At 37.7% G+C, this 16,831-nt stretch overlaps 1 protein-coding gene across 1 annotated transcript in view; it reads right to left on the minus strand.

Moving 5' to 3' along the window:
- The window catches only part of LOC109405653 (cadherin-23), an 83,955-nt gene that overhangs the window by 10,218 nt on the left and 56,906 nt on the right, over positions 1-16,831 (minus strand). The window contains exons 6-10 of the mRNA XM_019678723.3: positions 16,145-16,738; positions 15,921-16,078; positions 8,286-8,691; positions 7,739-8,221; positions 6,681-7,178 (exon numbers count right to left, since the gene is read on the minus strand). Coding sequence (XP_019534268.3) covers positions 6,681-7,178; positions 7,739-8,221; positions 8,286-8,691; positions 15,921-16,078; positions 16,145-16,738 — 2,139 coding nt within the window. The remainder of the gene's footprint in view (positions 1-6,680; positions 7,179-7,738; positions 8,222-8,285; positions 8,692-15,920; positions 16,079-16,144; positions 16,739-16,831) is intronic.

Below are 16,831 nucleotides of genomic sequence, written 5' to 3' on the forward strand. Positions count from 1 at the left end.
CAGAACGCAAGATATACGACGTTTAGACTGAACTGGAAGCTAATAAGAATACTAGCGTCACGTAGTGAGTGCTTTTCGAACTAAATTGTTTTCTATGTGAAAGCTCTTAGTCTTCTGAGTAACTTTGTCGAAGGCATTGTCCATCTAAGTGGCCCAGAACACGAGATATACGACGCTCATGCTGAACTGGAAGCTCATAAGAACACTAGAGCCACGCAGTGAGTAATTCTGGATCTAAATTGTTTTCTAAGCGAAAGCTCTTAGTCTTCTGAGCAACTTTGCTGAAGACAGTATCCTTCTAAATCATATCTCAAAAACAAAAAAACATACATCTCTGATTTTTTTAGATGTTACGCCCAATTTCCCGAATTTCCTGATAAAAATATAAAACCAGGGTACCTCTTTGGTCCCGAGACCTTAAAAACGTGAAAAAACTAATACATTTGCATATTTGTTGCACAAAAACACAATTTGGCCCATTTTATGTATTTTTCCTGAAAACTCTAGTTCATTCACATCATCATTCACATATGTGAATGTATTATTTCGAATCATGAATGCGGTATACTAGTGCATAAGTGGCATACATTGTGATGAATCAAGTTTATCACGACTTGTAACAAGATCCGATAACGGGTCATCACGCGATGCATCAGATGCTTTGATTTTCTCTGTGATACGAGCAGGGTCGTGCAATTTCGAAAGGAAAACATGACGTACGACGACTGTAGCAAATCGTTTCCCATGCGAACGGACTGCTGTGATGCTTCATCTTTCACCCAGCAACACGCTCGTTCGTTGCTGCTACAGAAACAAGTGTGTATGAAACATGGGATGATACACTTGGATTTTCGTTTCATTTATGAGTCATTGAAATACTTCAACATGCTAAAAACACTATTTGAACCACATTTTTAAATAGTGGTGCACACCAATAGAATGATAATTATGTTTTATGAAAGAGGATAACAAATTCGACCACTTAAATCCAATTAACCGGCGCCCGTAACCATTGAGAGACTAGCGCGCATCAGTGAGACACTAATGCTCTGACGGGTGAAGCACAAGCAATGCGACCGGGTGGGAGACTACCGAGTGCTACGATGAGTGAAAAAGTTTTTTTTAACGACCGAGTCATTAGAAAAATGTATGAAACACTTGAAGTGACTCATTTAAATGTTGCATGAAAGTGTATCATTGAAACGAAATTGTACGCCTCTGGATACGAGCATGGTGTGAGGCGTAGGCATCATGCTATTGCAAGAACAAGGCTATCTTGGATTATTCGTATCCTGTATCATTTGGTCGGCGTTAAGTCAGACCGGACCATCTGTTTTTCAATGATTTTGGGGAAATACCCTGCAAGTGCTTGGGATATGAAATCAAGTGCATTATTTCCTGAAAAACTGTAGTTCATTTATATAATGACCCATCTGCATCAAAGAAACGTTGAAAAGTTCAGAGTTATCGAATTTCTTCGCTTATCTTTACCTGTCCAAAAAATCGCGTAGTCCACTCTGGCCATTTTTCGCTTGGAGTGATTTTCTTCCATCCTAATCGGAGTTGCACTATGTATAACGTTTGCATTAAAAAAAATGGACTTTTATCATCCATTTTTCATGAAGTTGTTTTACACTAAAAAGCCATATTTAAAAATTTTCCCCGATTTTACAACTTGTTTACCATTTCCATTCCAATTTTCATAACGATATATGCATTAATTATGGAGTTATTCCAATAAATGTGATACCATGTTGAAAAAGTTCATGATATTCCCAATGATTTTCTACTGAGGGCATACATTGCATTGCAGTGTACCTCTGTGCTCCATTGAGATAAAATTACTCAAAAATTTGTACGAGTATATCTCTGCATGGTTGATGAAAATATATGAAAAACTTAGATGATTGTGATCATTTCACATTATACTGGGACTTTGAAGTAGGGTGGCACTTTTAAGAAAATTCGGTCACATCATATTTCTTTTTGGGTAACAAAATTTCCTTTAAAAAATTGGTAAACTATTGCATCAATTGCACTAAATGTTCACGAGAGATATAGTTATTCATTCGGGAACATAATAGGGGTGATTATATTTTTTTTAGCATAACCAACAAATGCTGTTAGTAAACAAAAATAACAACTTGTTAATATTCAGCTTATACAATTTTCTAGCTCACTTCGAAAAAAGTCCATTTTTTAATGCAAATGTTAGCGCATTAGGTGAATTAAATACCACTGGACTATCGCACTAGTTTTCACGAGTGCGAAAAAGCAAATAAAAGTGCGCGATTGCATCCAATCGGCTAGGTGTCTTCAGAGCACTTATTCAGCATACTTCGAAGAAATAGTGCGCCGAAGACACCAATTTGATTGGATGCAATCGCGCAGTTTTATTTACGTTTTCGCACTTATGAATACTCAGCGCGCAGTCCAGTGGTGAACTAAATACGGTATAGGGTCTTGCACCATTTGGGCAGGTGTACCTATTTTGGGCACTTGCAGCTATAACTAAATCAATTTCAAACCGATTGATTTGAATTTTTGTATAGAGTTAGGCACGTACAGTACCTAACTCTGTACAAAAATTCAAATCAATCGGTTTGAAATTGACTTAGTTATAGCGGCAAGTGCCCAAAATAGGTACACCTGCCCAAATGGTATATGGATCAAACGTTAATTCAGTTCGGACAACGATTAGATCGACTAGAGCAAACTATTTTCAAGTTGGAGCGCATTCTAACAAATGTGTTCAATTCCGAGCTCATCAAACAACAAGTGCACGCGGAACACATCGATTGCGGTGAAAACAATGGTGATGTTCGCTCGCAGCAGTGTATGCAAACAACTCAACCGTCTGTAGCAATCAAAGGACCACATTTGAACGAGGTGAAGAAGACTGATACTCGTGCGATAACTGAAAAAAAAAATGATACACTATACATCGTCACAAACAACGTCATTCGAAAGCCGTGGTACTCTGCAAACTGTGAGTTTTTCACAGCCTCAGAGTTCTTAAACCGGTGCGAAAGATATGCACTTATTCAAAACTTATTCTACAACAGTTTTGGAGCTGCCGACAACAACGTGAATTCAAGAAGCTGTTACAGCAAGGAACATATCAGCAGAAAGGGAAGAGATCGACGATGAGTGCCTATGTATTTTGCGAGAATGCTGAACAAAGCCAGATACATGTCTCTCCCACCAACGGAGCGTGAAATAATTTTTCTTCTAATTCAACATTTTCCAGATTCGATTAGAGACCAGCTTCGTCATCTAGACAAGATTGAGCCTTTCTATAATTACTTAGTTGAAGAGGATTTCAAGAGAAACTCAAAAGTGGATACGAACAAAACATCGACTTGAGGGACCAATGATCATTCTAGGGAGGGGGAGCTGTAACGGCCAATAATGGGATGCAGTACACCGAACTATACTGCACTGTCGAATAATCATTGTTTATGATATAAGCAGTGTTAGTTTGAGCCGTGTATCGATCGGTCGCCTTTCTGTTGTATACACTTTAATCACATTTGTTGATTAAAATAGCATACACTCCAGAATATTAGAATATCAATAAAAAAAACTAGTTATTACGTGTTTATTACCTGTCCGTGTCTTAGTCGTATCGTTATACTTATGAGAAATTCAAATTGTTCAAAAACCATGTAACCGATAATGTGAAAACATAGCCTAGGGTGTCCTGAAAAACTTTGTCAAAGAACACTAAGTGATCTGATGCTTATTAAATAAAGTTATAGCGTTGGCATTGCTTGCCGAAACAGCATGATTTTGTTGCTATTGTTATTCCTTTACGTGTCAAAACTTAAACACATGCATGCGGTTTGTTGAATATAACTTTATTTACAAGCATCGGATCGCTTTGTGGTCTTCGACAAAGTTTTTCAGAAGATCCTAGGCTACCATTTTACATCATCTGTTAAAAAGTTTCAGACAAACTTTTTCAACTTATGATGAAAATGCAAAAAAGTATGTTTTCCCATATAAACCCCCATACAAATTTCAATTGCAAGGCGCAAAGTGAAGACGCAACCGATCGTGCTCAAATTTTGCACAGATACTCCAGGACCCGAAATGAAACCAAAAAAGCTTCGATCTGAGAAATCTCGGAAAGTTCGAAATGGTGGCCAACTCTATTGAACGAAAATGAATCCTAAGGTCCTAGATGCTTTGTCGATGATATATGCGACATGGTGCTTAAACGTAAACTTTAGTATCCAGGATTAATCCATGATCTTTCACTTGATCGATGCGTTGGATTGTTGCGTCACGGAGCTTGTAGTTGAACTGTATAGGTTGACTTATTCTGGATAACGAGGTCACTGAACATTTGCTTGGGTTCACAACCATCCGATTTAATGCGCACCATGTTGTGAACGAATCGATATCTTCTTTAACGTTTAAGGCGTCAGAGATGGAACGGATCAAAAGGTAAAGCTTCATATCGTCCGCGTATGATAGCCGAGGATAACGCAGCATGCGTTTTTCGTCAACCCGAAATGAAACCAAAAAAGCTTCGATCTGAGAAATCTCGGAAAGTTCGAAATGGTGGCCAACTCTATTGAACGAAAATGAATCCTAAGGTCCTAGATGCTTTGTCGATGATATATGCGACATGGTGCTTAAACGTAAACTTTAGTATCCAGGATTAATCCATGATCTTTCACTTGATCGATGCGTTGGATTGTTGCGTCACGGAGCTTGTAGTTGAACTGTATAGGTTGACTTATTCTGGATAACGAGGTCACTGAACATTTGCTTGGGTTCACAACCATCCGATTTAATGCGCACCATGTTGTGAACGAATCGATATCTTCTTTAACGTTTAAGGCGTCAGAGATGGAACGGATCAAAAGGTAAAGCTTCATATCGTCCGCGTATGATAGCCGAGGATAACGCAGCATGCGTTTTTCGTCATTAAAATAGAGTAATAAAATCAAAAGCCCTAGGTAACATCCTTAAGAAATTCCGGATGTTGCCAAGAACTCGGTGGATTGGCAATCACCTGCGGAGACGATTAGTTTACGCACAGTAACAAACGCAGAAGGTTTCCGCATAAGCCGAGTCTCTCTAATTTAGCAGTTGCGATGGCGTGGTTCATTTTGTCGAAGGTCGCGGAGAAGTCAGTTTAGATGACATCTGTCTGCGATTTCCCGGCAAAGCTGTCAACAATATCAGATGTGAGGCACAGGAGATTAGTAGTGGTGGATCTGCCCGGGATGAATCCGTGTTGCGTTTCGTTCAGGTATTGTGTGAAATGAGACAGCAGTGGGTGTATCAAAACTAATTCAAACAGTTTAGAGGCACAAAGTACCCCGAAAGTTGTAGATATTTTTTTGGTCGCCTTTCTTATAAACAGGAAACATCGTAGACGTCTTCCAAATTGATGGGACCATTCCATTGGATAAAGAGAGATTAAACACGTGCAGTAGGGAAATAAGCCAACTTTGAATGTGCTTTTTCAAAAAAAAAAAAAAATCAGGGTTCACAACGTAGGGCCGTAGTCACATCCTGGCCGAAACATTGGCGCCGTGACCGGATGGCACTTGCAGTGGATCCCCGGACTAGACGTGTGCGCTGCCGCGCCGCGCGGAAACCGGCGTGAATGGGCGTGCGGCTCCTCAAGTTATCAAGAATCAAATATACTTTATTTTTCAAACGGGGATTGGTAAAGGAGTGATATACTCACGCCCTGGTGGAGAAAGTTTATGGTTTTGTTGTTTGAATCCGATCCAGGATGAATCGACCTGTCGGCGTGGCACTCGGCGGCGGCGTAAAAAACCGCACGCCGATTGGCGTATCCCTTCTCAGAAAGGCTACCATACTCAAAATCAGAAAATATCTGTAGATGTATTGCTAGATGTCCACTTGTGGTATTCCAATCATTAGAAATGGTTAACATTGTTCATAATTCAAGAAGCCCCACGCCGATGCACGCCAAGTTCACGCCGAATGTTCGGCTCACATGTCTACCCCGGACGCCGAGAAGAAGCATTTGCGAACTGTTCGATTAAATCGAGTCGTCGGACAGAAGCAAGCAAGCACAATCAACCACAACGCAACGATAGGATTAGCGCAAGCGTCCCAGTTGAACCTGCGCTTCCCAGCCGGATCACCGAACATCCCAGACGGAGAGCCTGCCGTTCCAGCCAGACCAAGCCACAGGGCGCCCATGGAATCCCAGCGCCCACTGCAGTGTGCGCGATCAACGCTCTGTCGAATTATTCACCTGCAAGGCCGAAGCGTATTGTCAAGCCTACGGACCCTTGCGTTCCCCTGAAGAATCCCAGTCCACCGATGGGCCGTTCATTTCGAACGGAAGCGTCATCACGGTCCGCAGCGCCATGTCATTTGGACCCAAGCGTCACTGCTAGTGAGAGGTCCATTATTTATTAAGGTGAAATATTATACCTGTTTATCCTACACATCTTGCAGAACTAACATGTAGAAAATGGCCTATTTCTTATATTATTTTAATTATATTAAAAATTGAGGCGAGGAGTTGCTCAAGCAAGTATCATTTTTTCTTGATTCTCAAGTATTTCCGTTCCAGATGTGTGTCCTATCAAGTTCGACTTTGCCAGCCCGTCATACTCTCACCTTATCCAACGAATAACAATGCTAACTTTATTGTATTGAACGTAAACCGCATGACTTACCGTAAGCTTGAGGAATTGAGTACCAAACACGGTGGATGTGGTGACTCCGCCGGTAAAAATCTTCTGTATAAATACCGGCGGATTATCGTTGATATCTTGTACATGCACCAGCACCCGCACCAGCGTGTTGTCATTGTGGTAAAACAGCTCTCCCGTGTATTTCTCAAAGTGTGGCATAAGAAACGAGGAAGATAGCGACCCGCCGTCAGCATGCCAATCCACGCTCTTCGGGATGCTGTTATTTTCGCCCCTTGGTGGAGTATCCAGACTGCGAGACTTCTTATAACGTTCATAAATATTGACATACTGGCTCGCTACTGAAGTCGTCGGTTTGGTTGTCCTTTGATGATTGTTGAACGGCGGCGTTGGTCTGTGCTGAAGAGCGACAGCTTCCGGTCGACTGAGGCTTATGCTTGGTGGAGTATTGATGCAATCCTCTGTTGCCTTCACAATAAGCGTATGATTGGATTTGGTCTCCCGATCCAGCTCTTTTGCCACCTGGGGATGGGGGAGAGAAAAAGGGAATCCTTGCAAGTTGGTAGTTTTTTTTTCTAAATAAAAGGGATATTTGTTGAAGGTTTATCGTCATTTTTAAAATCTTTCAACTTTGAAAGGAACTCGTTATGATTTAAACAATTTACAAAAGGTGGAAAAAATTTAAATCATGAAAAAAACACTTGCAAAATACACTAAAAAATGTGATAACATTGATAGTGTATCAAAATTCACAAACTGTTCACAGAGTCTAATCATCCAAGTACAAATAGGCTCGAAGAATGCTGGTATGGGATATGACCATTGTAGACTCACAAAAATTCCGCTTGTTAAAAACAATAAAACGCATGGCTGAATTTTAAACTGAATATTTATTCCGGCGTTATATTACATTGTTTTCATACAGAGTTTGTCGATAAAAACAATCGATTGACAATATTCCATTTAGCGCTTAGGATTCTATTAGTTTCTACAAAAAGGGGTACTGATGGATGACCACATAGCTTTTTCGCCATGTAATTTATTAGTAAGTGTGACAAAAACAAACTTACCCAAGAACTTACCGTTAATATATGCGAATGTGGATCCAACTTAAAGTGGCCATTTTCGTTGCCATGCACAATGAAATAGCACACCGTAGTAGGAGGATCATCCAAATCATCGACTTCATCTCGGTCGATTGTGTCTGGTAGCTGCCTGCGTTCCAATCCAGGCCTGGCATGTTCCGTAAAGTTAACAGTTATCTCCTCAACCAGAAACTGCGGCTCATAATCGTTCACGTTACGAACGTATATGGCAAGGTCCAAATCAGAACTTAGTGGCGTCGGAATGCCCTGGTCGTAGGCCTCCACTCGAAGCTCGTGGACCTTCTGGCGTTCCCGGTCGAGGGGCAACTTAAGGGTGATTGAGCCAGTATCTTCATCAATTGAAAACGATCTAAAACTACCCAAGGGATCGGGTTTGAAGCGATATTTAACAGCAGCATTCGGGCCAATATCGTTATCCTTTGCCATGACTTGAATTATCATGGTACCAACGGTTGCATTCTGAAAGATAAATTGATACATTTTCAAACGGACTCTACAATTCTAATCACACAACAATTCTCACCTCCGGAATTCGAATAGTTATATTATAAGAGGGTGACACAAACTCGGGAGCATGATCATTGAAATCCAGCACACAGATATCGATTTTTTCGTTAACGCTATTCGGGGGACTACCTTCATCCCGTGCCATTATTAGCAATGAATAGTTACCATAGGAATTGCTCAACGACCGGCTGGAAAAAATCTCCGCCACGCCCCGCTCCTTTTGCCTTAGGAAAAATATGTCCGACCCAGCGACGTCGATGATGTCAAATCCAATTAAGCCGTTTCCTGTCTTTGGGTCGTCGGCATCCGTGGCTTTCAGAACCAGCAAGGGTTCGCGAATGTCGTAGAATTCAGTCACCTGCACACAACCATCTGGCACCTGTATGATTGGGGCGTTATCGTTCTCATCCAGGACGGAAACGCTGCAAAAATAAGTTGTGGATTGAATGGGTTACATTATATGTTATATTTTTGTCTTTATTGAATACTTGTAGGAAATAGGCAACATTTGAAAAAAAGTGATGAATAGTGGGAAACACAGAACCCAAAGCACGACTAAATTCATTTTTGGATAGGGTGGTTTCGGCTAACGACAACGACTGAAACACTGATGAAAAGAATAATGAAAGCCTGGTTGGCCTGATGAGCTATATGGCCGGAATCAACCTAAAGCTCATTACGGAAAGCGATACCCTTCACGGACACAAATTTTGTTCGTATCAAATACATATCCCAAGTAACATATCAAGTTTTATAAATTGCTTCAAGAGTGCTATAATAAACCAATATAAATAAATAAAACCATAGTCAAAGCATTTTCATCTTCTAAACATTTACCATAACCTCTTGTAGATTAGAATATGACTTGGCCCATTCTAGTTAAGGTTATGAAGAGTACATCAATGCCACCCAAATAAAGCAGTAAAGCATTTATTATGGCTTATCTTGTGCCGCTTCATCTAGAAAAATGCTGCTTCGTCACAGTATTTCTTTAATCATAACATAAACATTGATTCTTTTTTGACAGCTACGTTTCCACAAAACATCGAACGACAATCAATTCAAAAGGCAAACATAGAGTATATTGATAAAATGTTGTGAAATATTTGCCATTCTGTGTCGAAAGTTCAAGTGCCGGTCAGTATTTATTGTAGAAACGAACGAAAGTGAACAAGTAAAACAATGTAATAACGCGTTTCTTGCAGTGCACGCTTCATTGAAGCATATTTTATTCACTAATATAATACCACCAGTTTTTTTTTCGTTCCGCACATAGTCGCTACATATCAAATGAATAAAAAATAATGGTTCTTGAAAAACTACACATATTTGCAAAAATGAGGTAAGCAATCATGGCGGATTTTAAATTTTCAACCTTTGTTGAGCAAAGTTATTCATCTATCAAAACTACAAACAAGAGCACTTTGCTGCGATAAAGCATTTATGCACAGACAAACTTCAAAACGGCTTGGCATATGCATTTAACGATCAATTCAAATTTCATATGATTTGCGCGATCCTTCCACCAGAGGTGCTAGTGTTCGAGCGCGTTGACGTTTGCCAGTGTACACGAGAATTACAGGCGATTTGTGTAGTCGTGTGCGTGTTAGACAAACGTCAAATCGAAATTCATCACGGCCGACAGTGTCTCACGCGGTTAAACCAACAGGTGGCAGTATGCTCATGAAAAAGACACCGGGCAAAAATTTCTGATGAAATTACTCTAAGACTTACATCTGTTTGTCTTTGATTTATGTATGCATAACTGCTTCCACAAATGTCGTTTGAAGGCCATTTAGTAATTTTTCATCTTTCATGATAGCAAAGAAGCAATCAGCAAGTTTGACAGTTGTCGTGATTACCAAAACCAAATTCATTAAAAAAAACAATGGAAATCGTGTTATAACTTCAATTTATCACTGGAAACACTCACAAAATTGAGAAAAGAATTGGTAGTTTCATTTACAGAAGTATGAAAACATCAATTTTGAATGGTCAAAAAGGTGAGTTTTTATGTAGTGGGAAAAAGTTACCTAGTGGAAGTCAATTGATTTTATACAAGTTTTTGAAATGACAAAACATGATAGAATAAACTTTTATTATGACCTTGACAATCAACTATCTTTGAGCATTCGAAAATGGTTTAATACAATTGTAGACTGCCGTAATAAATTTGTTTTTAAAATCACATCAGCTTCAGCTTCACATCAGCTTCAAGTTTGGCTAGAAGAGGTTCTAGGAACAACCTAGAATGAAGTTTGGAAGAAAATTTGTTAAATGCTATATTTTAGCATTACAGGCGATTACAGCATGTTTGTGACAACATTAAAGCTGTTATAAATACTTCAAAAAATATTACCGAAATGTTACTTGAGATACTATTGATTTTAATTTGATTGAATTTAATTCATAAAATCTTTAAAATTAAAATTCTAAATGTTTGAACCTAAAACTAATGGAAGCTGCAATGGACTTCATTAAGCATGCATATTAGACCTGTGCACTTTTTCAAAAATGTTCTCTGAATCTCAAATTTTGATTGGCACCCAAAAATAAGTAGGGTATGTGTACCAACAGTAATCTTACGCTCCCATGTTTATCCTATCCGAAAACAAGCGATTACGCTAATACAGTGATAGACATTCGTTTAGCCGAGGCTAAAAAAAATTCAAAAAAGTGCCAGGAAACTCATACAAAAGATTTAATGATAAAACTTTTTTATCGTAGTGATAGTATACAGGGGATAGACAAAATGATCGGGACAGGCAAAATTTTCACTTTTCAAAATGTGTTCAACTAGCTGTAACTTTTCGAAAAGTGCATCAAATATTCTCAAATTTTTACTGTAGGTTCATCAACTAGATGTGTATCAGTGGTCCAAAATTAGAAAAGATCGGGCCATTCTCCACGAAGTTATAAAGATTCTTGAAAAAGGTAAAATTATCCGATAGCCAACTTTGAGCTGTTATATCTCCGGATTCAATGAACCCATTGAAATGAAATTTTGACCATTTATGACATATATAATGAGCTATGAAAAACCATTGTCTTAACTTAATATTTTTAACACGGAAGAAAATTATAACGTATTGATTATTTTTCTAATAAAACACCAAATTTTCCAAAATATCAATATCGTTTCAAAATTCAAGATACAAATTATAGTTCATTTAATTTCCCTCCACTTGACTTATATATGAATGTGTTTTGAAGGAAAGTAACACCATAGCCACCAATAAATTGAAAAAGTTATAGAATGCATATTGAAAATGTACTAATTTACTAAAAATCGAGAAAAAATTAAAATCGGTATAATTTTGTCTCTTGTTGAAAATGTCAAGTTAAGTTAAATGTTTTCCAGAGTTCATTATATAAGTCATAAATGGTCAAAATTTCATTTCAATCGGTTGATTGAATCCGGAGATATAACAGCTCAAAGTTGGCTATCGGATAATTTTACCTTTTTCAAGAATCTTTATAACTTCGTGGAGAATGGCCCGATCTTTTTCAAATTTGAACCACTGTTGCACAACTAGTTGATGCACTCACAGTCAAAATTTTAGAATATTTTATGCACTTTTCGAAAAGTTACAGCTAGTTGAAATTATTTAAAAAAGTAAAAATTTTGCTTGTCCCGATCATTTTGTCTATCCCCTGTATCTAGTACTGTTTTATAAAAATGTGATACATCACACTTACATATACACTGAAACAAAATCGAGGGTAAAAACCCTTCAAATGTCATTTTTTGCCTAGACATTCATTTAGCCGAATTGTACAATTTTTAGAATTCCATAAGAAAAAACTATCAAATTTCGAAAAAATATCCAACAAAGTCATTTTGTATGGTGATCTGCATTATAGATCGGCTTTAGGGTGACTCAAGCTTGTATGGCAAAACCACATGTCAAAAAGTTCGATGGGCCCCCTTCTCATTTCGTTCTATATGACGCCACGATGCTCTGGTCAAATTTTCAGCTAAATCCGTTAACATTAGGGTGGTGCTAAACTTATTTGAAGTTTGTATGGGAGTTTATATGGGAAAACATCGTTTTTTGCAGTTTTCTTCTGAGGGGTTCCAATTTCCCTTAAAACACGGAATCGATCCTATAGAAATATAGCCTGGGATATGCCGAAAAACTTTGTCGAAGACCGCTACGTGATCAGACACTTGCGAAAAAAGCTATAGCCTAGACAATACGGGCCCATTCAATGAGATTTTATTGCTATTGTTATTCCTTTACATGTTAAATGTTAAGCACCACCAGATGGTCTGCGTGTAATATCTTTTCCTACAAGCTTCGGATGACTTTGTGGTCTTCGATAAAGTTTGTCAGCACATGTGAGACTATAGTTCAATACAATCGGTTATGTGTTTTAAGTAAAAATAGTGCACCTCATGAGAAAAATGCTAAAAACGATGTTTTCCCATATAAACTCCCATACAAAATTCAAATGAGTTTAGCACCGCCCAAATGTTAACGGATTTAGCTGAAAATTTGACCAGAGCATCGTGGCGTCATATAGAACGAAATGAGAAGGGGGCCCATCGAACTTTTTGACATGTGGTACTTTGAGCCACGCTAATCGACTTGTAAATCATGAATTAGATCGTTTTTGGAAGTGTTGCCATATTAATTTTGCATGCATCTCATATAAATATGTCATAATATTTTAAATGTGTCTCAATTGAGATTTGATGAAGTCATTTTTATCGGAAGTGTTTCAAAAGAATCTAGTGAAAGTTTCATGACCAAAGCAGGTTGAAATTTTGCGAAAAACAACGTTTTTAACAGAAAAAATAACACAAACCATAAAAAATCACGTATTTAAGTATTGTTTTGATGAAATATGATGGTTTCACTTGCATAAATCACAGCGTTTACTACTATTACGTCTTCTAATAGCTCCCAATATCTTCTAGACTGTATTCTGGCTGAAATAATATACATTGGACGGCTCATATTTCGAGTAATGGCACCGAAAGTATTCAAATTTCTAGCATGAACTACGTGTTTCATAATTTAGACATTCTTTTCAAATAAATCAGGGTAAAATGAATGTGGTTCACAACTAAGACTCATTTATAATATATTTCTTCAGACTGAATGAAATAAGCCAATTATTTAACTAAATCTTGCATTTTTGTATGAGCATCTGCTTTTGAATAAACAGGGTACACAAAATCTGAAACTTCTTGCAGTTCTTTCACTTTGCAGTCTTCTAACTCATTTAGTAATGGTAGTATCAAACAGGTATACTCCACAGGCATTAGGGCACGTATTTATTTCAATGAAGAACTATTTATTTTAGCTTTTATCAATCCCATTTTAAAGTTTAACCAACCAAAAACCAATATACTTATTTTTTTCATGACATTTTATGCAACAATTTGAACATTTCTGACAATAATTCTGTGTCATATTTTCAAAACTGCTAATCTAGCTTACCTTTGAGTGTTTACAGAAATCATTTTTCTTAAATAAATTTGTTTATCGTCGCTTCTCCTTATCGGGACATTTTTTTATAATATTTCTCTGAATGTCACAAATAAATAAACTTTCAAGGTCAAATATCTTGCTAACACGTCATAAACTAAATGCCTTAGAGTATATTCTCGAAATATACTCACGAAATTGCAAAAAATCTATTGAAAACCAATTTTTCATTTACCTCGGCTAAACGAATGTCTAGGCAAAAAATGAAATTTTTGTTTCGGTGTATATGTAAGTTTAATGTATCACATTTTTATAAATCTGTATTAGATATACTATTACTACGATAAAAAAGTTTTATCATAAAATCTTTTGTATGAGTTTCCTGTCACTTTTTTGTTCTCGGCTAAACGAATGTCTATCACTGTACTTGGGAAAATAATTAACGACATGTTTTGCAGGCAACTTTTTAATATTGAATTTGCGAATTCACTAAAATTAGTCATTTTTTGATATACTATGCGTTTTACCCACCATAAAAAGTATCTCAACCTAGTGCTAATTTAAAACAATTTCCATTAAAAGATAAAAAAAAATTATGAGGAAAAACTTTGCCGAAGACAGCATGGCGTTTTATCTATTTGTTTTAGAGTTATTTATTCATGTTTTACTATTTGGTGAAATTTTAATTTTTTAGGTATTTTTCAAAAAATGTCACATAAGAACTTCCCAAAAACACATAGGGTATCGCGCCACTTGGGCGGTGGCTTCTATATTCGTCTGTTTTCCACTATAATTAAGTCAATTTTGAATCAGTTGGCTTGACGGGTTGATACTATACCTATCTCACCGCATTCCAAAAATTGTGTCAATTGGTTCAAATTTGACTGAGTTATAGTGAAAAACAGACGAAAATAGAAGCCATAGCCCAAGTGGCGCGATACCCTATGTGTTTTTGGGAAGTTCTTATGTGACATTTTTTGAAAAATACCTAAAAAATTAAAATTTCACCAAATAGTAAAACATGAATAAAGGGTGATACGGTCAAAATTTGGTCAAACAATTTGTTTCATAACATGAAACTGCGTACACCAAAACAGCTGAATTTTGTACCAGTAATGGTACTTTATATGTAGCTTATACCATAAAATTTTCATCAAAATCGGTTCAGTATTTGCGGAGATATTGTGAATCCTGAAAACTGCAATTTTAAAATTTTGTACAAAGAGGATTAAAAAATAGGAACACATTTTTACTCTTTTATTTATAGAGCCAGAAATACTGAACCAATTTCAATGAAAATTTTTCTGTGGGTAAAGTATACATATCAAAATGTTGTGTAAAAATTTCATTCAATTTGATCCAGCCGTTACAAAGTTCTATTTGTTTAGGTAGTCAAATTTTGTCAAATTTTGTCAAGTCAAGTCAAATTTTGGTCACACACTCCACTCCCTTGTAAGATTTTTTGTATTAGAACGCAACAATTTTTGTATGAAACGTAAGATTTCTCATACCGCCCCCCTCTCCCCATAAACCATTACGTAATTCGTGGACAGCCCTATGCTCAACAAGTTTTTGTATTGATTGGCATTGAGTACAAAAGTACAAGTTTATGTCATGATTGGCATTTAGTACAAAGTTCGCACCCGTTTGTTTTGTTGCATTGCTTTATGCCGCTGTTTTATGGTTTTATGGGACATATGCATAATTCTATGACTCAGAGGCATGGTTCTATGACATGTAGTCATGTTATCATTTAGCGATATATTTAATGATTCCATAACTTTTTCGTCATGTTTTGAATTCCGGATTTTTACCCGTGCGACAGGATTCGTCTAGGAAGTTTAAACACGATAGTTGGGGAAACCTACGATGTAGTGGATGAATTTATCTACCTCAGATCCTTAGAGACGACTGACAAAAATATGACTCATAAAATACGAAGGCGCATCATCAGTGGAAGTCGTTCTTATTACAGGCTCTATTAAACCGATGCTCGTGTACGGACACGAGATATGGACCATGTTCGAAGAGGATCTGCAAACACTCGGAGTTATCGAGCGACGCATGCTAATAACTATCTTCGGTGGAGTGTAGGAGAATGTTGTGTTGCGGAAAGGGGAAACCCAGCACCCAGAAGGTGGCCAAAACCGTGTGTATGCATGGAGTCAGCTAAAACAACAGGGACGTGCATTTGTTCGCTCTACAATACTTACAATATTTGTTTGAAGGCATTTCGACTTTCACCGCTGAGATATCCAAATTGATAGTTATCCCAAGCCTCGATCACCACCATGTAGGAATCTTGCTTCTCTCTGTCTAAGAAATCTGCCACTACTAGTAGTCCTGTGTCTGGATCAATTGAAAACTTTCCCTGTTGGCAAACATACAACAGAATTAACACTATAGTATGCAATCAATTCAGATTTAATGTACTTACACTGGCACTAACTCGATCAATTAAATACGTTATTTTACCAAACGCTCCTGAGTCTGGATCATGAGCTTGTATGTTGGCAATCCTCGTTCCGATCATTGAATTTTCATAAACCGTGAAATTTGTCACGTCGTTTGGAAAGTACGGATTGTTATCATTTTCATCAATCACCTGAATGAATACTTCCGCCAATGATGACCTAGGTGGATGTCCCGAGTCCGTCGCTCTCACGGTAAAGTTCAGCCATGGAAAAACTTCATAGTCAATTTTGTTGGCAACTACAATTTCCCCCGTTTCCGCGTCCAGATGAAGAAGATCCATTATTTCCTTCGGTCCCTCCAAGCTGTAACGAATGGTTTTATTTTTGTCCATGTCGTACGCAACCACGCTCATAATCGTCACACCGTGGGGGCTGTTTTCCGGGATGGAACGCTTGTAGAACGAGTTTCTGAATTTGGGATTATTGTCGTTCTCATCCTCCACCACGATGGTCAACGTGGTCGTCGCCGTTTGCTTTCCGAATTCGGCCGCAATGTCCTCGACAATAAATCCTAATTTGATTATTTCCACCTTTTCTCGGTCCAGCAGTTTTATCACCTGGAAAAAATGTAATGGGATAATATTTAACTTTGGTGCTTACTTTGGATTGTTGCTAAGACCAGTGCATCAAATTAATTAACTGTCAACGAA

Source organism: Aedes albopictus, chromosome 1 (assembly GCF_035046485.1).
Source record: "Aedes albopictus strain Foshan chromosome 1, AalbF5, whole genome shotgun sequence".
Lineage (NCBI taxonomy): Eukaryota > Metazoa > Arthropoda > Insecta > Diptera > Culicidae > Aedes > Aedes albopictus.